Below are 23,574 nucleotides of genomic sequence, written 5' to 3'. Positions count from 1 at the left end.
TTAGGCTGTTTCCACGTCCTGGCTATTATAAATAGAGCCTTCTCCACTAGATTAAACAAAGAAAAATCACAACACAAGGGTATCCCATAAATTTCACTTGTTGAAATATGGTTCTGAAGAATGTGCAGTTGAAGATTATGAACATGTTATGTTTGTATCAAGGTGATGGTAGAAGCCTTTGGTTGCTAAAAAAAAAAAAAAGTCCAATTTGTCTTTTAGCTAATTTTTCAGTTCTTTGTAATTAGGATATTTCTTCTGCTTTCACCACTGGGCAGCTATGGAAGGAAAATAGGTCAATGAGAATGACCTTACATCTTTATCATTAACTCTACAGTTTTCCAGCGATTAGGAGCTTTTTGGAATTTAATGTCCTCTACTGATGAGAATGTATGAATGTTACTACATTTCCTTGTGTGACAATGTGTTATTTCCTGGCAGCGCTCAGGGTCATGTAGCACACAATGATAAATAAAGAAACATCCTGTGCATTCTTAGATCTTCACATTTTTATTTTGAAACATAGAATTTCATATTGGTTAACACCTACTTTAAAACAAAATGATGCATTAATTAAATGCCTTGTCATAACTGTTATAAGCTCTGTTAGAAAAATAAACATCTCACAACAAACTACAGTATCAGCTTTTTAATAAATACATAAACCAAAGTTAGTAGTCAATCAGAATTATATGAACAGGCTCATAGTATCTAAGTGAAATTATTGTCTTACCAATTTTCTATGTCATTTAAGGCAATTTAAATTTCTGTAAAATTCAAAGTCAGAAATAGTAAGAAACTTGTTTAATGAGAATTTGTTTCTTTCTTAGAACTATTTTGATTTCAAATACTTTAATTTAAAAATACACTCTATATTAAAATGTTTTCTACAGAGGCAGGAGTTGTTAAATGAAACACATAGGTTATATTACTGATAATTTTAAAACATTACTAATTTTTTGCAGATTTAAAAATTAGTGAAATAACTGGTAAATGTAAAATAGTTTTAAACTTATGTTAAATATATACAAAATGAACTTCTATATTAATATGTGCAAATTTATATTTTATTATAATTTAGAATTAAAATATTTTTATATTCAGTATTTTAAAGAAAATCTATGTGCCATATTTGTCATTGTATTGAACTGTTATCAAAATCACATTTATCTGTGGTACAGTGTAAAGTTAGTAAAGACTTTTTATACAAATCATACATCTCCATCCTTGATGATTACAGTTTGTTTTTTTTTTATTTTTGGATAGATGATTTTAACTGAAATAGGTAATGGAGCTTAGAAATCTGATTAATAGAGTTAGTTTATGAACATAAATTTTTGTGGGAAAGTAATCCAGGTAGATAAAGGAGTAGTGTTATTACTCTCAGGTATTTCATTGACAGCTGTCCAGATAGCTGAACAGTCATTTCATGTAAGTCAAATAATTTAAATATGCAGTTTTATGAGTCATTACATGGGCTTAAGGTGAATTTATTAAAGCCAAAGGAAAAAATCAAACAAAAGAACAGAACAGAGATGATATAGAACAGAAATGATATAGAAAAATAAAAGTGTAGGAGGACTTTAAGGGAAAATTTCCTTACAACACTGATAGGTTGTATGATACTTTTCTCCTGTCATTGACATAAGACACATAAAATGCTTCAAAATCTTAAAATTGCAAAAATCTAAATGTGATGATGTTATGTAATATTTTTCCAGTTAATTTTGTTTAAGAGTGAGATGATCACATGAAAGTATTCTTTAGAGAGTAATAGAAAGAATAAACATTTGTTAACAAACCTAGGAGAAACTCACTCATTCTTGTCAGTTAGGTTAGGGTTTGCTGAAACAGTAGCAACTAGCATAAAGTATAAACAGAAGGCTGAAAGAGCTTTTATAACTTAAAGGTCTGCAGAATCTAAACTCATAATCAGATGGTTAGGCTCCATAGCAGGTGGTAATGTGATTCAGATGTACTGAAAACTGACTTCACGTGTTATCGTACGTGCGTTCTTAAATATTTATATAAAAATGAATGTCTCTATACCCGTGAACATTTAGTTAAAGATGAATTAGTGTAATATTTATTTAAGTAAAATTATAAAACTGAATCTTAGAGGCCAATAATTGCAAGATATTCAGAGATGTTAAATTGAAAAGTAGATATCTTAGACTTAATGAAATATGAACATGTATAACCCATAATAAATTGGCCATTGAAGAATTATAAGAGAAAAGGGGAATGATCTGAAAGAATGCTAGTTTCATATTTATTTGAAAATATGTCTCAGCTTGCATTGCATTAAGTGGAGTTCTTAAGGTCAATATAAATAAGGATAGTTGTAAATTAAATGTTAAGAGTAAATAAAACAATATATATGCACAAGATTGAACTCCCAAGTACCTGTATTTCATTAGATACTTTTATTAAAATATATGGATCTCAAATCCCTTAAAATTGAAATAAGCTCGAACAGTTGTAAAAATTTAAAATTCTCAGTTTTTAATGGGCCTTTGTTTAGGTACATAGATTCAAATGACTTTTAAAATCATTAAGAGATGTTTGGAAATGAAGAACTTCATTATATTATTATAGTCAGTTATTTTTCACAATTAGGCTAATTGAGCTTGAAGTTTTGGGGCAATCTCTTATGAAAAGTAAGTAGAAAACAAATAGGAGTAAGAGAAGGAAGGAAAAGCCATTGAGTTTAACTTATTATAAAGGTATCATAAGGAATATAATTCTATGGAGAAGAATTTTCATAATCCATCATAATTATATTTCAACATTGTATGGATGTCCATTGTCATGCATAAGAATATATTCAATAGCGATTAAGTGTATATTAAAAATGTTTGAAATTTATTCTTTAGTGGACTATTGTATCTGATGCATCCACTAATTTTAATTTTGAATTTTGAAAAATTTGCCTCTAGAGAAATCTATTCTATGTAATCTTAGATTTTTACATTTGTTTAAACCAAACTAAATTGAATGTTTAGGACATAATCAGAGTTTTAGTAAATTTTTGAGTCTTTCAGAGAATGTCTGTACATAAATATTAATAAATTAAAAAAAAACAGATGCTTATAAATCCACACATATTGCAGTATAAAGATATCCCCAGAGAAGTAAAATTCATACAGTTATATTGTAGTGTATATATGGCCTATTTCTAAATCATGACATACTTTAGGGCACAGAAATGCTGTCGTACCAAAAGAGTTGTTCAAGTTCTTAACTTCGTTAACCATTTAAAGTTTCATTACTTGTGTTTAATATCAGTGAATCTCAAAAGGCTCCTGTGGTCATATTAGTTGAAATAGGCTTCGTTTACATAAATTATTTAATCTAAGAATACCCTGTTTTCCCTCAACTTTTCATTAATTCTAACTAATCAAATATTAATTATCTTCTCACAAGGAAAATATCAATTATTCAAGTAAATATAAACTCTAAAATCTTTAAGGATTAGATCTTTAAATAAAAAAGGAAAGCACAAGACATCACAAGCATAACTGCAATCGCCATCTAGTATCGAACTGCCTATCAGGAAGCTTGTCCCTTACTATGAGAAGAGCCTTGTTTCATAATAAATTAGTGCAAACTAATGAGAGTGTCCAAATATCCATCCCTTTATTTTAAGGATTTCATTTTATTATCCTCTTTTGGATAATTCAGCCCACATAGACATTAGTTAATGAACCTTGTAATGTTTTAAAAATTTTAAATGTGTCAAGAGTTTTCAGTATTTCAATGAATGGATATTTTCCACTTTTCCTTTTGGGGCTGACAGGTATTCATTTATTTCCTTTTTTAAAAGGATGCAATGTGTGACAGGCAAGCTGCTAAAACAATTTTTATGTTATCCTTGGTGATCAAAGGTATTTTACATAAGTGAGTCACAATACTGAATTATGTCAATGCCGCTGATCACTCATTTGGGGAAGGAAATACTGCTCAACTTAGCATCATAATTGCCTGGCTTCAGGGGACGGCTGATGGGAGTACTGTGTTTTTTGGCTCTAGAACAACTTATTATACATTTTTTAATCTTCTTTAGGATGGATGGGATATAGTCTTCATCGGAATGTAGATATTTGGCACTTTGTTTAACTTAAGTGCTGGAAGACAGAAAATCGGGGAAGCTGATTGTAAGAGGACATTTAAAAGGAATTTAAAATAACTTCCTTTGTTGTCATAGGCAAAGCTCTGTGCTGTACACAGGCCTCTTTGACTTCTAGCCAATAAAATCAGAGTGAATAAATCTGTAAGGATATGGTAGTTGTGATGAAGTTCCTGTTAGGGAAGATAAAAGTTCATCACCTCTGTATCAAGCTCTTGGGCTGAGCACTGCACGACCCCAGGGGAAGTGCTCTTCACCACAACCTGTGTGAGTGGACTTCCCTCTAGTTAGGCCATTTGGCAGTCTCTTAGAAGCTGATTAGCAGAAAGACTGGACGCCAACCATGGACAATTCGGTTTGAATTACTTTTTTCTGCCTTGTTTGAGAATTGTCTCATGCTTATTCACTTAAGACTTCAGTAAATCACATTTAAAAACACTTGCCAATTGACTATTTTAAAGATTCAAGAGGTAGTACTGCATTGTTCAGTGAGCCCTGGCCTGGCAGTAAGATCGTTCTCTCTGAGTGCTGCCACTTGGTCACTGAGGGGTTTTTGAAAAATCATTTGAACTTTCTGAGCCTCAGTTCCCCTGAATAACCACAAGGGTGAATTAGCTTATTTCTAAAGATATTGTCTACTCATCTCTAATTGTGTATTTTTAGAATTCTGGTGAGTTGGACTGAGGTGATTCAGGGAAAGAATGTCCTTAGACTGCTTCAAAGGGCAAAAGTAACATAGCTTAATTTAGTTTTAATTTGGAAAATACTACTATCTGCTTTGAATAAATATTAGAGAAAACGCATGTTTGAGGCAGAGTTTCTAAATATTTTGTGAGTTTCAACCTGATGATGAGACAAATGAAGTGGTGAAATAATCCATCCAGTTTACCAGGTAAGAAGATCTAAAACTCTACATCAGCAAACAATGAAGCTGTTCAGATTTTGATGTTACTTGAAGTGTCCCTTATTAAACATTGAACTTTGAAAAATATTCTAATAAAGTGACATTGTATTATTATTAGTTTTTTATGGCAGTAGTAATTTAGCACTTATTAATCCAGTCATCTGTGACATATATAAACTTATCCTGTAAGAAAGAAAACCAAAATATAAAGGCAAAGAGGAAAGAATGCTAGAATTAGTATCCATCTTGTCAAAGAAAACAAACCCACATGCATAAAACTATTTCAAAAGCAATATCCCTCAAGATTAAGGTTTTATCTGTTTATCTCCTGAACGAATGAAACACTATTCATTTATTCACCTATCTGGTCTTGTCTATTCACTGCTGCCAGTTGTTGAAGTGTTTGGCAACATTAGTATAACTGCATTATTCGTTTGTCTGCATGTTTGGTGCACGGATTATTGTATCCTTGTAGTGACACAATGCCAAAACTATCTCACAGCATTGTCTCTCTGGGAAGTGTACAAACGGTGGGTACCTGTAAAGTGTAGTCAGTGCTCTTCAGATAATCTACATTCTATGCTGATCTAAATAAGTTATATATTACAGTAAAGTGCTACAATGACACTAGTATCAAACAGTAGTAAGACACATTTTTCTCTGAAAAATTCAGCAGCAGTGTGAGTCACATGATGATGAGGATGCTTGTCAGTCTTCATTCGAGCAGACAACCAGCAACTGGCATGATCTAGCAAATTTGTCCCCTCCTGTGACTTCTAAAATAGTAAATTTTAGGAGCGATTATTTAAAATCCAGTTTCCCATAAGGTACTTTTTTTTTTTTTTATCATTTTAGAAGTTGCACCTGAAAGTTTCATGAGCATTTAATTTGCTAATGTCCATTTTTATTTCTTCAGGTTTTTCACGTCGGTAGGTTACTGCTCTTGTGCAAACGCTTTGCAGAATCAACTTGTCCTTGATAAGGAAGAAATATTATCATTAATTAAGGGCCTAAATATTGAAAGTAGACAATAACACACTGATAGTAATTCATTTTTAGAATTCACTGACCTTTTTTGAGGCAGACACCCTGTAATCTGCCGAGGACTTAATTTTATTACTGTTCCATTGAAGTATCACCTGTCTAATGATCAGGACTTTAAGCAACCCAATCAAGAATGTGACTATGAAGATGATGAAAAATATTCTCAAGTAGCTAGGACTAGAGAAGCATTCTGTAAAGAAGCAAACAAATACATGGTTTAAAAAACTGGAATGAGTAAATCAAAGGATTCTAACAGTAGTATTAGAAATAAATAATGTTTATCATCTCAATTAATAGGATCAGAGATATTTGCAAATCTACATTTTCAAAACAAAGGACTTCCATTGTTGTTGATTCAAAAGTAATCTAATTATTATTACACATTTATTATTCAAGTATTTTCAACAAAAAACTCTCCTTCGGAGAACAGCCACAATTAAGGTATTCACTAAGATTATTTTTTTTCAGCTTGATTCTTGTACTGACTAGGATATGTCCAAATCCTTAACTAAATATGATTTCAACCATGACAGAGAGAAGGACAGTTTTTGTGGTATGATGTGGATCACTAAGTGGAAAATAGGATTTAAGAATTATTTAACAGCTCCGTGCATTAACATATGTTTTTCTTGTTATGCTTACTCCTCATTTGTTACACATCAGTAATGGAAAATAAAGTAAACATCTGCAGAAGCTAAAATCAGTACTACTCTAATAGATGAATAAATATTTCCTTTGAAACTGTAGTGTAAGTTTTCATTATTATTACGCATAGCTTCTCCAGGAAATGGGAGTGTACAATTTGGGACAATACCCAAATCTCTTTCCTCAATTTTTATTAATTTCTTTTTTACTTGTCTGTTAACTAAATCTGTCATATTCTGCTTCTAAAAATACCACTTTTTGTTTTTTCAAGAACAGATAATTACTAGCTGGAAAAGGAAATGCTGTATTAAGAGGGGCATGCTAGGTCTCTCTTTTAGCACTAGACCTTTGGCAAACTCTAGTTGGAAAGTCTACAGCCTCTGTGGCTGCCAGAGGTATTACCCTAATCTAAGAGGAACATGGTTGCATAATACACAAGTATTCCACAGAACTCATCAGCTGCCCCACACTCACAGAATTACCTCCCAGCCTAAAGTGCCATGTGTTTTTCTGCACATTTTCCAGACTTTGGGGACTTCATCTAACTGTCTGAGAGTCTCCTTGAGAAGGGTTTTTGGGAGGGGACCTGCCAAGACTTTGAAAAGCAGTCACCCAGTCATGAGTGATTTCTGTTTGAATTCCCACGGATGACCAAGCATGCTCTTAAATAGCCAAGAATTCAGTAAAAAGGGCAAGGGCTCTTCTCCAAGTGGGAAGACTTACAGCCAGTGATTTTTTTTTTTTTTTTTGGTCATAATGTTAAGGTTCCTTGAAAGAATTGCTAAAAGGAGACTGGAGGACCACTAACTGGAGTAGAAGCACCAAATCCAAGTGTGAGTCCCCTGTGTTATGGTCTCATACATAAGAGAGAATCCAAGATGCTCTATTAAAACGTGTTACCTTTGGTAGTGCCCAGGTTCATGACATGCACGCCTTTCATTTCCCTTGGCCGACTTAGAATAGTAATCAGCTAAGGGGGCGCGTGGCTTGATCTCACTTTCTGGCTTCTTGCCTAGTAGGAGTTTAGCCAGGAAAAGCAAAATAACCCTTTAAGTGTGATCAAGTGGATAGATAATAGAGGTGGTTAACATATGCCCTTTTTCTTCTCCTTGCACAACAGTTGTGAAGGGGAGGGGAGCCCTCTAGCTATTAATACTAATACATTTTATAAATATTTCTAATGGTTTAGGATGGAAGACCTTTTCAGGATTCAAATCTGCATGCATTTAAAATTTTTTAATTTTGGAGAACCAAAAATTTAGCTCCAGCCATGCCTCTTTTCTTAGTTTAGGTCAAGCAAGGGATTTTCCTAAGGAGCTTTAAGGGAATACATTTGTTAGCCACACTTAGGTCAAAATAGGTTTATTTACTTAACATAATAAATTACATGTTGACAGTTAGTGCTCTATTCATTAGAAAAGGCACTTGGCTTTTGGGTGTGATTGCTGCAGCCCCATCTGGCAGCACATGGGCTCTTTTCAAATCTAAATTTATTATGGGCTAAGGTTAGTATGGATATGAGGGGAGAGGAAACAAAACCCTGGAGAAAGTTTACTCTTCTGTGCAATCTCTCTAAGACCTAGAATTATTCTTACAGGTTGGAAGACAGACCAGAAATAATAGTAGCAGTAGGAATGTTCTCAATGAATACATAACTTCAGGCTTCATTTCGAATTCTTATATAGTTTAACATCTTAAACCTGAACAAAAGGAGGGCACTGGCATTTCGGTTCTAGTGAACTTTTGTTCAAAATGGTCTTTGAAGACAGAGTTCACATGCTTCTTACATTCATATATCATCTTTAAAATTTTTTTCATGTTCACTGGCTTAATTGACACAACTCTTTGAGGTTTATATTTTTTTCCATTTTATAGATGAGAAAACTGAGGCTCAGGGAAATTTTCTAAGAGGGCTCATATGGCTTAGCTACTATTAAGAGTATCAATAAACATGCTTAAGCTAAGGTCTTCAGACTAAAATTTCCATACCGTTTCCATTGTGCCATCTTTATATCTATTCACCCTGGGAAAAAAAGCTGTGCTCTGCTCTGCTGTGTCCTACTGTCTGCAGTCCCATGGACTGTAGCCTGCCCAGCTCCTCTGTCCATGGGATTTTTCAGGAAAGAATACTGGAGCAGGTTGCCTTTTCTTACTCCAGGGGTTCTTCCCAACCCAGGGATGGAACCCGTATCTCTTGCATCTGCTGCATTGGCAGGAAGATTCTTTACCATTAGGAACACCTGGAAAACTCTCATTCAACTTTAGATTATATTTGTATCAGAATGAAAATTATTGCCTTTTGAAGTTATGTACTTCTCAAAAACAGATCATTACTACCTAGATTTTTTTTTTTTTGCATCACCTGAAACATGAAAGTAAATGTTAGTTTCACATGAGGAAGCTTATGACTGGAAGCAGGTTTGGGTTGTGAAGGATAATTATGGCTCCACAGACCTTGTCTTTGTTTTTATTTTTTTTTCATTTATTTTTATTGGTTGGAGGCTAATTACTTTACAATATTGTAGTGGTTTTTGCCATACATTGACATGAATCAGCCATAGATTTACATGTATTCCCCATCCCGATCCCCCCTCCCACCTCCCTCCCCACCCCATCCCTCTGCAAAACAGAAAAACAGACCTTGTCTTTAAAGGTGAAATGGACTCTACATAGGAAACGCCTATTCTTGGTTCATGAGGTCTCTCAAGAAAATCTGTTTGGTATAATTCCATGGAGTTGCATAGCATGTGAATTTAGCTGGGTAGTTGAGATGAGAGATCTAATAGTTTAGTCACAAATATCCTCAACCGGTTTTATAGAGTACCATTTCTGGGAGACTGTAAACATTGAGGCAGTTATTTCTGTTTTTAGGATGGCTGAGCTTTTTGGGGGGACATGGTTCTCTATAGATGCTCTTCAGTACTTTGATTATTAAACTTTTGTTTACCTGATGTTTGGTCCACATAATGCTGTTCTTTGAGAGCACATGAAGTTTTACACCGATCAAGTATAGCTTGAGACAGATTGTGAGGGTGAAGACATTGCACACAATTCCTATAAGGGGAAACAGAAGTGAAAACATTTAGTTCTTTAAAAGGTTGTAGCTTGTAGTATTTTCTGTAAACAATAAAATGACAAAAAAAGGTACTTTTTTAGGACAGCAAACTTGTTAAACCTGTGACATTTATTTGTAATCTTGGCTGAATTTAATACCAAGCAAAATTACATTCTAGTCACTTAAAATATTGTAATGTATAAAAGCAACATAATGATATTTTTTGTATTGAAAATAAAATTTCCAGGAAATGAATAAGATAGCCTTACTATAAAATCAAAAACAAAACCATCTAGCACAGATGTTTTAGAAGATGACTATTATGATACTGCTAGAAAAAATTTTGCAGTGAATATACAGTTCAAAATTTGATTGAGTTGACTAAAAATACCTTCATCATCATCTTCCTAATGAGTTACATAACCTCATGCATAATTGTGAAAACTTGAGAATATCTTCTAAAAAATTATTAAAACAAATTGTAAGCCATAGCGATATTTTGAGTAGTTGTCTTTGAGCAGTTAATTACTGGCACAAAACAACAATGCCGCCATTATTTAATGTAACCTTTTACTTATCCATCACTCCTTTCTAGAGTGCTTCATAGCTACTGCTCTTTTATCTTTAAAAGAATAAAAATAAAACAATAATAACAGGTGACATTTATTCCATGATTACTGTGCACCAAGTACAAAAGTTTAGGGCTTTTTTGCATGAACATCTAATTTAATTATTTCACAGAATTATAGCACAGCATTATTATTATCTGTACTTTTGATATCATGAAACTAAGGCACAGACAATTTAAACAATTTGTCCTAGATCAAAAAGCTAATTAATAGTAAGCTGGGAAGCAGTCAGCTCCTAAATCATAACATTGTACATCTTAAACTTACACAAGATTATATGTCAATTAAATCTCAAGAAAGTTGGGGGGACAGCCCCACTGAATCTTTATCAACACTGAATATTATTCTTTAAAAAAAAACTGTTTCAAAAAAAGGCAGTGAATACCTAGATAAATTCTCATGCATGACCCAAGATTGGAATCTAAGTCTTCTAATTCTTAAATTCCTCATTCGGTTCTTTTTTTAGCATGATGATTATTTGTCTGGAGAAGATCCAGCAACTTTTTGGTTAAGGTAGGCAAAATAGAAAAGATTAAACATGGCTAAATGAAGGACTGCTTTACATAGGTTTGGAACCAGAAAACACATACCAGTTTTCACTGCAGCCTGTGTGACATGTGGGACAGTGCTCACAGAAACGGCCGATGCTCCTGGGATCGGTGCACTCACACCTGCCACATACACATGTGCCTCTCCCACTGCACACTTGGCCCTTTGGGCTGACACAGAGCTGGGCAGATGCAGATGGGCACTGGCAGCGGTCCCCTTCCCAGCCCCTGAAGCACTGGCATCTGCCCGCCTCACACTCTCCATGCCCTGCAACGAAGATACTCCAGGATCTAAGTTACCGAGATCACTGACTTTGTGCAGCATTTCCAAACATGAATTTCCCCTCCATCCAGTGGAAACACACTGACAGTCAAGTGAATGGAAACAGCATCATTTTCTATTTGTCTGACATAAACAATCCCAGGACTTAGGAGTGACTATTTTTAAAGCTGTCCTATTGTAGATAATCTCCCCTTGCTAATCTACTGTGCTGACCGTTGTAAATTCTGCCCTGCTGCAGTGACTGCCCAGCTACTTTAAGGTCACTGTATATTCAGTTCTAAAGTAAAAAGACACAGATATAAAGAAGTAACAGAGGCTGAAGTAGTGTTGTCTGATTTGAAATTTGAAAGAGAAGGGTATTTTATGAATAGCTTCCATAATTTTCTCTCCTAGTCGCTCATTATTGCTAAGGGCCTGGGATAACTTTGAAGGTTCATTGGGCAAACTCTTCTAAAAGCTTCAGTTCTGCTAGTGCCTTGATTAAAGATGAGATCTCCAGGGAAGTTGAAGTAATCCTTTCACATCTTCAGCAAATTATGTAGCAGGTTAGTGGTGCATGTCTTAATAAGGTATGTTGTGAAATGTTATTAGGTGGTAAATGAGAGAAAGCAAGAGAGAAATCAGGGTGGTATGTTTGTGCATGTTGGAGTTGAGGAAGAACACTTCTTAATCAGTGTTCTAAGTGGGTTTTAGCCTGTAGAAGGTATCCAAAATTTAATATGCTAATGTGAACTAGAAATTTTCAAGAGAGGGTACATTTTCAGGGCTGTATAATGTTTTTCAAGTTTATCTGACCAAACACTTTTCCTTCCTTCCTTCTTTCCTTCCTTTCTTCTCTCTCCCTCCTCCTCGCCTTCTTTTTCTTAGTTCCCTCAATTTCTGGCTTATGCCCTCTCTTCTTGTATTGTGGAACACCTCACAGGGTAACTGTTCCATAACCTCTACTGTTGGATCAGCTCAGTTTGTTAATTGTAAAATTAATCATATCCAGGCCAAGCAAATGCCTGCCAGGTTCAATTCTCTGTATATGGGCTACATGCTTAATACTAGCCAGCAGATCTGTGAACATGTGTTATTATTTTCAAAGGACCTTAGTGAAGAAAATACTTGTCAGCCTACAGTTTGTGGTTATGATTTATATACAAATAATTCAAAGCAGATTCTCAATTGCCTCTGGAACAGTAGTTATCACAGTCATGTAAAAGGACCAGTAGACTGATTTTTAATATTTTACTGTTAACAGAGACTGGAATTCTCAGTGTCTCAATATTTCAGACTTCATTGAGAGTTTGACAGCTGTAGGAAATGATGACCTCAGAATTCTTTCTCTTCCCTGTCCCAAGCAGTTTTAGCACTAAAAAACTTAGATGATAATTGTGGGTTTATTCTCAAGTCATCTATAACCCTTTCTACCTAGATGCCAAGTACAGCTGAATGAATGTTTAGAATATAAAATATTATGTGTATAAGATATAAAGGAAATTGTCCATCCCATATTTATGTGATATAGGGCACATTTTTAATTTATACAAGAATAAAAACTTATTTTGTATATGTTTATTACTTTCCATAAGCTTATTAAAATGAAATATTTCATGTTATCAGTAATTTAATATTTGCTTACCAGAATGCAAACATTAAACAGGTACTTTAACAATAAATGGATTTAGTACACTACCATAGAAAAATTAATTTAAAAAGTATTTTGCATTAATTTTCAAATGTTGTATATATTTTCTAGAATTTAACCTCTAGGTGGCAGTAAATTGAATTAGCCAAAACATACTTTTGATATTTTTTGTTTTAAATTATTTCATTTTAAAATTTGGTCTGTATGTGGCCTCTGGGATGAATCTTGATTTCTTATGAAACCTGTATTTTCTTGAAGAGTACTGTCCTTTGACAATTCTGTTGCTGGTGTTGTTCCAAAAATAAAGTAGACAGGTTTATATTACTACAGATTTATAATGCCATCTCTAATAACACATTAAGAATTTTACAGTGAATTGAAAGTATATTTTTATGGCTAACTATTCTCTGAACAAGATGAAGGGAGTGACCATTTATGAGGATAAATCAGAGTCTTCTAGAAGAATACACAGATTATAGAAAACCTGTCAAACATTGTCAGGAATTTCCTTTTCTGGTATATGTCTTTACAAGGTCAAGGCGTACTTGAAAATATGAATTAATTTTTGGTTTTAATTTTTAAGTATTTCCTGTACAAAATAATTTAAACTATAAATATCAGAATCATGTGCAGTATATCTGTGGCTATGTCCTAATTTCACAGACTTTGAAAGTTTAAGTATCAAATTCAGATTCAGGGTTGGTAATTATAAAGATGTGATTTAAAGATACTTTAACATATATATGCTAGCTTAATATACAACTATATAAATAACTGCATGTACACATTTATACTCACCAGCACACAGATTTCCATGATGGTATGGACAAGAAAAGTCATCCTTTTCACAGTATTTTCCATACACTTTTCCAAACTTAATTTTGTGACATAAACATTTCCCACAAATGCAAACTCCTCTACCGCTGCAAACAGGTTGATCCTTGTGTGACTTGCAACTTTCAGAAGGAAATGTATCCTCATCAATATGACATTTATTCTCATCACACTGGAAGCACTTGGCATCTAGAAAAGTTTCTTCTACACACTTTCTTTTAGGTCCTCTGCCATCATCACACTGACAGCTGCAGTTTCTGTGTATATGAATTTTAGTGGTTTCATTGAAACCAATAGGTTTGATTATTGCATAGCTCTTTCCTCCTGTGACATCACATTTTTCCATTGTAACTGTTACATTGAAAAGAACCTAAATTTGTGGGTTAGAGGGAAGAAAATACATTTATATACTTTGATTGTTTTTATTACTAATATTATATATGTTAATGATATTTTGTCAGTACTATACCATCTATAAGAAATTAATATTTATAAATTACACATGCATTCTTTTTTCATATGTAGACATAACATTACCTTTTAATTTCATTTTATTTCCTTATTAAGGAACTGGAGAGTTAAAGGATGCAATGACTGAGGCTTGCCTATCATGCACCATTAAATGGACATGGATTCAAACCTATTTGAAAGGTATCTACTTCCAATCATTCATTTATGTCCTCAGATGACTTCTTAGCAAACGAGAGAGAATAGACCATTTTCTAGATCCAGGCCTTAACTTGTGGAGTTACGGCAAATATTTGGCACTAGAGATAGATCAAATAAACTAAAGTCAAGGGCTTCTGCTCTACTGGTTTAAAACCCTGAAATGAGCAGTTATTCAAATGAACAGTTTTTATTTTGTTTCTGTTTTCCTAGAGCCCAAGTAAAGTTTTGGACTTAAATTTTAGTTTATACATAATGTTAAGAGGAAAACATGGGGCTTTCCCTGATGTTACTCAAGGGAAAAAGATTCAGGACTCTCAAATTTTAGGTCCTAAGATCTCAATACAAAGTCATACATTTTTCTCAGTGGAGATGTTAGTCTGCAACTAATGATCTGGCCTGTCAGGAATTGGTTTCCCCCATGAAACTACATAATTGCTCTCTCTTGCCAAATTTTTCTCAGTTTTTTCTCCACAATAAGATTGGCTTAGTGTGTGTATTTATGTTTATTAATTCATCATATAATCTTCAGATATTTTGGCAAACAAGGCTTATAGTTTTCTTCCATGTTAGACTGAGATATATTACAATTTAAAAATAATTTGTGCTAAGCTTTTTGGTTGGGATGGAGATAGATTAGGTAAATAGATATGGATGGATATATATATATATATATATATATGAATATATAGAGATTTCCTCTTTCTTATGTATGTAGATTATAGATATCCATCCCAACCAAAAAGCCTAACACAAATATATACACACACAAGCACAGACACACACACACACAAAGAAAGATCTAAATTTAGGTTTATATGTTATCCATATCCATGCAGAATTAGAATTAGTCTCATAATATTAAAATCAGTACAGTTGGTGTCAGACTTGAAATGTATTTTTCTCTTTAAAATATTAAGGAGTAACAGATTGTAAGATAATGTGGTCACTGCCAAAATTAAGTAGAGCAAAACTTGGGATTTCTATAATTGAGGTCAAATGACTCTTCTTGATAGTCAAACTGTTTATATCACTTGGTTGAAATTGAGGGGAAGAAATAGATTTAGACAAAGAAAAAGAAGTAAGCTAAACCATTTTGCCAAAATTGATTTCAAAAGAAAGAGTTTCTTCTAAGAAGGTAATCCTTTCTAAAAAAGTAATAACTGCATTATTTTTTGTGAGCACAAAAGAAAAAAGTTTCTCTATACTCAGTGTAAATAAAATTTATTTTTTGTAAACTGGTATAAAATACCTTTTGGACAAAATTCAAGGAGTGATTATGGAGAAGCCTACAGAACTTGAATTTGAAATAATTAATTTCAAATATACAGTTTGTTGGAACAACTATACTACCTGCAGATTCTAAACTTTCCAAGAGGGAAAAGTATATTCTAACTAGAAAGAAAGGAAGATTCTTCTTTATTCAACCTTATTAACAGAACAGTAGGATTTTTAATCTTTCAGTAGCTCTTTCTGTATATCATGATATTAAAATAATAACGTCATAGAACCTTAGAGATGGATGGAAGAGTGATTAGAAATATTCTAGTTCAAGTTATTTATTTAAAAATGAGGCAACTGATGCCTCACTGAGGTAAATGACTCACTGAAAATCACTTGTTCTACAAGAATTTCTTTTTAAAGTCTATTTCTGTGTGTTTACTCTCTCTTGTGCCAATTCTGGGAGAGTCCCTATCTCCCATGGTCCTATTTCCTCATGCTGCTATAATCTGAATCTCTTTTCCATATTTCACTCCTTTTTAGTTAAATGATGACACTTCTTTTTGTTGTTGTTGTCCTTAACAAATTTCCCTACCTCCTAGATCATTGTATTGAGATAATGTAAGTGTCCTGGGACAATCACAAAGTGAAAGATTTTATAATTCTTAATCCTTATCAACCCCTCCATCACTCCCATTCTTCTTTATTGCTTTTACCCTCAGCTTTCACATTTACTCTGAGAATTTTCAGATTTGAAACAAAAAGGTATTATCATCATCATAAGAACAGACACTTCTTGTTCGAGGAGATGTGAAATTCTAACATATACTGGCTGTGTCATCAATAATAATAACAAAGATTATTATTAAATAAGTATTTAATATGATACATATTTATTTTAAAATAAGTACTAGAGAATTTGAGAGAACAGTCAATGGAGTTACAACAAGTAGGAATTTTAGGAATAGACAATGAAAGTTACTTTGAAGTGTAAATGAGATTCTTAAGGTCAGTGGTAAGCAAAATTTTCAGAATGGTTTGAGTTTTCTGTGAGAAAGCATGCCAAACAAGTTAATTTACTTTAAATCGGAAAAATGCACACCCACATACTTCATCATTGCTTGTCACATTTCCGCATCCGTCTGTGCCTGGCTTTCTGGTCCCATCTGGACAGATGGCAGTAATGTTAAAGTAGATGCCTTTTACCTGGTTTTCCACCTGAACTTTCACTTCTGAAATGAGTTTCTGCAGAGATGACATTTTTTAGTTGTATACTATAGCAGTTTCAAATGTAAGCAACTAAACAGTCAAGTTTATCATATCATTCTAGATTTAATTTTTAACTAAATCAAAGTCTGTCTTTATAAAATCTTGATTAAAAACAGTATTTCCACATAATGACCTAGCTACATTTGAAATACATAAAAAATACTGAAGGATTAGATTATCTGTGTTTAAATTGCTCTATTTTTTTCACGTATTTCCATGACTACATTATGATCACTTCAGAGACATTTCTCACTCAGTCTGTGTTACAAAACTAATCATTTTAATCCAATAATATTTATATTTTGTGATAAAATTTGAATAAAGCATTGAGAATACATACACAATACGATACATCATAGTACATAAGTCTTAACAGCTTAAAATCTGGAACACGCTTCTGACATTTACTGCTATTAAAGAAACATTTCAGTTTCAGATGCTTAAGACTATCATGGAAACAAAAATGTCTTATTGATACAGAATTGAAAAGTAAATTTTGTGGAGGCCATTTCTATACTGTAGGTATAAGAAATACCTGCCAGTTATGGCCCTGTAAATTCCCCAAGAATGGCCTAGGATTTCTGCCAAATCCCTTGAGCTTGCTTATTGTTTCAATTCTTAATACTGAAATAGGGCCTCTTACTGGGCAGAAAATCATTCATTCATTTATTCACTTATTTATACAGTCATTCAAAAACATGTATGTATTGCCAATTATGCTGATTATGTGTATCAAGCACATCTTAATTTCTCCCCATCTCAGTTCCAAAAGTTACAACTACATTAAATATATTCTGTAGATCTATGTGAATTTCATCTGATAAAACTAAGAGTCTACCACATGCAAAAATCCTTAACATTTTTGTAAACAAAAGGAAAGGGGAAAGATGAAGTATGTAAGAAAGGAGTGTGAGCCAACATGGTATGAAGGAAAAAGATATCCCCTTGGCTTCTAATTCTTTACTTGAGTAATTTTTCTTTTTCAACTGTATAGTCAACAAAGAGGTTAATAACTGATCATAGAATTATGGTAGTAAATCTTTAGAGTAAGATACTTCCTCAAATTAGTAAATTCTATTTGAATTAGGTAAGACTATATCAGTCACATTTTTTATCAACCAGAGAATCCATACATTGTAATCACTTAATTAAACAGTTTCAGGAAAAAATAGAAACTTCTCCTGCTCAGTCATGTCTGACTCTTTGTCACCCCATGGACTGTAGCCCTCCAGGCTCCTCTGTCCATGGGATTCTCCAGGCAAGAATACTGGAGTGGGTTGCCATTTTCCTTCTCCAGAGGACCTTCCCGACCCAGGGACGGAACCTGCATCTCCTGCGTTGCAGGTGGATTCTTTGCCACTGAGCCACCTGGGCTTCCCAGGCGGTAGTGCACTAGCGGTGCTGATGCGGTGATGGTCTGCCAAAGCAGAAGGGAGCTCTTAATGCCGTCAGTGTTCTCTCGCCCTTTTGAAATTCTGCTTCCCTTAAAACCTTAAGCTAGTTATATCAGTGTTTTTTCAAGCGTGATATGAAGACAAATATCTAAAATTTTGCCCAGTTTTGAGATTAAGAAATTTTCAGTCTTTTATTTTTTCTTTTTTTAAAAATGAATTTCTTTCTTTTATTTGGAGGCTAATTACTTTACAATGCTGTGGCGGTCTTTGCCATACATTGGCATGAATCAGCCACAGGTATACATGTGTCTGCCATCCCAAAGCCCCCTCCCACCTCCCTCCCCAAGTTTCAGACAGTCTTAAGCTTGCCTTTTAATATCTAACAGGTGCAGAGACAGAGTTTATTTTTTATGAAGTATAATTCCTTTTAGTCAATATAATTTATTTTTTAATTTCAGTTAATTATGATTAAGTAATTATATACTTTATATATATAGTTTTAATTTATATAGTTTTTTAGTTTTTTATATAGTTTTATATAAATTTTTATATAGTTTTATATTTTGATGGCAATGTAAAGGATAAAAAATAAAATACAATCACATTCACCATGTGCTAAATTTGTATGTAATTTTACAAAAGTCTTAAAAATGAAATGCAAAGAATTACAAAGTAGAATAAAATATTAGTGTTTTCTTCAATGAATTATGAATGGTTTCTGTTGGACTGTGAAGACGAAATGAATTTTCTGAAAATTTTCTAAAGTACAAACATATAAAATTATAACAGAATCCCAGCTTAAGGATATTGGTTAGTGAGTTTTTGCTGATTTTGTTAGTATTTTCAAAATTGTTTAAGGTTAATCAGAACTACAATTAGATAATGCATCACAGACCTAGCCTCGCAAATAAAGAACATGAAAAAAAAAGTTATTGTTTCTTTTTCCATGGGTGTAATTTGATATGTAGGAAAGTTTATCAACTTATATTTTTTCTAAGGGGTAATATGTGGGTTCATATTAGGAAAAATAGGGTGACTTCTAATACTGTAAGCTCCTTTCTTATTTTGATTATCCTTGGGAACAAACTACTGTTGGAAATGAGTTGTACACAGGTTTGATTTTCCTTGATAACATGTCCCTCCAGTCCTATTAATACTTTCTTTTTGGTAACAGTGAGAAAGAAATTGTAATTAAAGTTGCTTTTCCTATTTAATCCAACACAGTCTTGAGACATAGAACAATGCCTTGGCAAAACAAACAAACAAACAAAAAACCTTGCAAGATTTATTTTCCTTTTAAAGAAAGAAAGTTTAAACAAGTCCTTCACTTTCTATCCTGTATCCACTTCTGCCTTTTTCTTTCGTACCTGAGTTGAAGGCAGATGTTCCATAAAGAAAATGAGAAGCCTGAGATTTCTAACAATACTTGGGCTACTGTTAATACTGTTCAACTCTACTGTGTCAGGAAGGCAATAAGAGAATTTGAAGAAGTGAGAGTTTGTCAATGGCACATAAATTCAAGATAGAACAAAGCATATCTTTGAACACCATGTAAAAAAAGAAAACAGACCGTATAATACAGAAGGAAGCACCTGAAAGCTAGAATTTAGGAAAACCTAGGTTCTGGTTCTGCTTCTTTTGCTTGTTAGCTGTTTGACCTTTGGTTAATTTGCTTAGCTTCTCTGAAATTCTACAAATACACAATGGGAGTACTAATACCTGCCTTATAGGTGGGTTGAATGGGTTGAATGAGGTCATGTATGGAAAGTAACTAGTTCATAGTGGTGTTAAAATGACAGTTACTGTTCTTACAGTGTCCTAAAAGAGATTATTCTATCCAGGAATGACCTAGGTTGAGAGAGCAGATATTTCTTTAACTTTGTATTTAGCACCTACTCTTCACAACCTGGGAACAGCATACAACTGTCATCTCAATAAAATAGTATATCTCTCAAGGTAATTCTTTGAATCAAACAACTGAACAACCTTGTGATGTTCTAGCAGACCCCAACAAAATTCTCCTAGTAGTCTCCATATCCCAGTTCATTTTTAATGAAAAGTTGCTGTTGAAATAACACTGTGGATTGATTATCTTTATGGTCTTGGAAAGTATGATATTTCTTGGTAATAAAGTATATTCTATGGCTGTGACTTGGTGACTCTCTGAACATTTAATAAGGAAATTCAGATAGTCTCTAACTTAACCTGAATTTAGTAAACTGTGTCAAAGGACATAGTGAAACACAGAAAGCTGAAATGACTTTAACAAGGTTCTGTAACTAGTTAGTGGTAGAGCCAGGGCTAAATCAGGTTCCTAATTCCTAATCTAATGTTTTTCCACCACCCCTCTCAAGATGATAGGGCATTAGTTTGTACCTTGCTGTAGAAATTGGGGTTAAAAGTTTATTTGCAAAAAAAGTGTGTACAATATATACATACCTGATATGCGTCTACAACCAGATTATTGAGGTTTGCAGCCTTTGATTCTATTTCACCAGCAATGGTGCCAGGCAAGAGGGGTAGAAGGTCCTAGAAAACATACCAATAACATTCACTAAATTACAACTACGTACAGTGGCTTAGCAATCAAGAAATATTTAAAAATCTTATAGGTATCAATGGAAGATGAGTCATTACATGAATAAAAAAGTTAAAACACAAGAAAAAAATATAAGCAACTAACTAAAGCAGCTAAAACATATATACCTGAAATGATATATATTTGTATGTGCATGAGTGTGTGTGAGGACCCAAATTACATGCTGACCTAAACCTTAAAGTATAGACCACAGAACCTGGTCCTGAGAGATTTTAAAATGAAAACGGTTCTGAGGGCAAATGAATTTGATAAGTTCTGCATATGGTTTCTTCCACATAGAGACTCCAAATGTATACTCCTGCAATTCAGAAATAATTTAGCATTATTATAATAACTGCCACATTCTCTAACATTTACTTAATTACAAAATTCTTTTCTCATATAACATAAATATTTTGCAGAACTGCTTTTCCATGGAGCGGTCTTTAGGACATGTTTGTCCAGACAGGAGAAAAAAAATCAAAGTCACAAATGGAATTTTCATCGAACAGGTGTTCTGATGGTCCATAAAAAATGGACTCTAGGTACTCCTAGTGAGAAAATGAGAATTAGTAAAGGCTTAAAGGTTTACTGAAGTTGTAGATTAACTAAGAATAGAGAAGTAACTAGTTTTACTTGAAATGCATTTATATATTCATTTTATCATTCACAAGTATCACTGAGTTCTTGCTGTATGCCAGCTACTACTTGAATAGTAAGCTACTACAAATAATTTAGTACCTCAGATAAAAGGGAAATATATTTGTCAGATATTTTAAAAATTCATTTATATAACTTTTATTAAGTAGCATCATATGCCACTTTTTTAATTATTAGGCCACATAGTTTCTACCCTTAAGAATCTCACAGGAATGTAAATGACAGTTTCAAAAAATGATGTTCCCATGAAGCAATAGTCATATATATGGACCCTAATGAGAGGGATACTGAGCAGGCATTTGAGGGCTGGGGAAATTTGTCAGGGACTGTTTCCTGGAGGAGGTGAATCATGAGTTGTGTCTTCAAGGATGAGTAAGAGTTAATAATAATGGAGAAAGGCTTCCAGGGATGGGAGATAAGTAGCAAGAACAGGGTTACAAAGGAAAGAAAGAGCCTGGTGAGTGTGTTCACAGGAGAATTAGAAGCGTGACTGGAGGGACAAGTTTAAGGCAGACAGCTTTGGGGGATGAGGTCAGCGAGGCAAGCAGGGACCCGCTAGCCTCATGTGCCATAATAAAGGCTTGATCCTCTAGATCAGAGGAAACCACTGGAGCACTTTACTCAGTGTGATTCAAATAGCTCACCCTGCAACCAGGTGAAAGGTGGATTGGGGAGATGGGTTAGGAAGCTGTTACAACTCAGACAAAGGTGATTGATAAAAATGTCTGTGAGCAACCAAGTTGGGTGACTGCATGGCATATACAGGACTCAGCAGAGGTTGTTACGCTTTTAAAAACCTGTTGACTTTTACTTTGCATGCAATTCAGTTAATAATAAACCTGGTTTTATGGTTTAACAGTCAGTGGAAATTTTCTTAAAGGAGTAGGAAGAAACTGCTAGAGCAAGTAATTCAAGAAGTAATAAATAGCAGAGAAAAAAGAGCAGAACAATAAAAAACTGCTCAGTGAGTTGAAATTCAATTTGAAATTTAAGCTTAGAGGTTAAGAACACAGGATTTGGGCTGTTAGGAAAGTATATAACCTCCCTAAATGCCTTTGTTTCCTTCATCTTTAAAGTGGGCATATTAGTAATATTATTCTTCTTGTTATGAGTTTTAAGAGTATCAAATGGATTAATGTTAATAAACTCAGTGCTTGACAACAGTAAGTACTCAGTAAGTGGATGCTGTTACTATTGTTAATAAAGTGATTTGGGCATTTAATTTGAGTCCAAGCTCTACTCCTGTGGATATTAACAGCTCTTTCCTTAAAACGAATTCCATGGTATGTAAATTTTGGAAAACAGGGAATTACATCTTCACTGTAGGGAAGAAATGATATAATCGCTAAGAGATGAAATGATATAATTAAAGTAGCACTTTGAGATGATAAATGTAGTAGTCAGATATTAGGGAAACTGGTGATGGGAACACCAGCTTTGTGGCAAATGCAAATGAATTCAAGTAGCTGTTGAAACCAAAAGAAAAAATAGTTTCTCTGAAATATTAAAAAAAAATAAGTAAAGGACATTGTGGGTACAAGGTAAAAGCAAAGACAACAAGGGAGATGAAGATCCAGACATGTGTAAAGAAAATTAGGGACACCATTGTAGAAATGAAGAAAAGAGAGTTTCCTGGAAAAAAGAACCTAAAAGACTGCAGAGAGAGCTATAGCAGAGTCACAGAAGTTCTCTTTGGGGGTGACAGGAGGAATCCCATGGGGTGCTGCCACAGTGACACAGGTGTCAAATGTCTATTCTGCTTCTAGGACTCACCTGGCTGAAAAGATACTGGACAAAACCAAAATGATTCTTAGGTAGGAAGGCTTTGGCTGAGTCAGTCACTTCCGTGGCTCCTCCTGTTCCTTTATTAGATGACCTAGACAAAATCTAGCTATGTTGGTGCTAGATTTGTTGAAATATACTGATGCTCCCCAAACTAATGTATTATAAAGATATGCCCATGGACTAGAATAAGCAGAAATGTGGACCTGGTATATTTGGGGTGTGAGCCACTTTTCACCTGATAAAAGTCTACCCAATATTGTCACAGTCAGTACAAAGTACTACCAGGGCCCTCACTGATTCTAA

General features: G+C 33.8%; 1 protein-coding gene across 1 annotated transcript in view; it reads right to left on the bottom strand.

The window, feature by feature from the left end:
- Positions 1-484: 484 nt before the first annotated feature.
- Positions 485-23,574, bottom strand: part of ITGB8 (integrin subunit beta 8) — a 92,075-nt gene continuing 68,985 nt past the window's right edge. The window contains exons 8-14 of the mRNA XM_065938594.1: positions 20,688-20,777; positions 16,696-16,830; positions 13,663-14,068; positions 10,994-11,219; positions 9,667-9,773; positions 6,101-6,264; positions 485-6,004 (exon numbers count right to left, since the gene is read on the bottom strand). Coding sequence (XP_065794666.1) covers positions 5,882-6,004; positions 6,101-6,264; positions 9,667-9,773; positions 10,994-11,219; positions 13,663-14,068; positions 16,696-16,830; positions 20,688-20,777 — 1,251 coding nt within the window. The 3' untranslated portion in view covers positions 485-5,881. The remainder of the gene's footprint in view (positions 6,005-6,100; positions 6,265-9,666; positions 9,774-10,993; positions 11,220-13,662; positions 14,069-16,695; positions 16,831-20,687; positions 20,778-23,574) is intronic.

This window comes from Muntiacus reevesi, chromosome 6 (assembly GCF_963930625.1).
Source record: "Muntiacus reevesi chromosome 6, mMunRee1.1, whole genome shotgun sequence".
NCBI classification, from domain to species: domain Eukaryota; kingdom Metazoa; phylum Chordata; class Mammalia; order Artiodactyla; family Cervidae; genus Muntiacus; species Muntiacus reevesi.
This window is presented reverse-complemented; position numbering and strand designations above follow the sequence as displayed.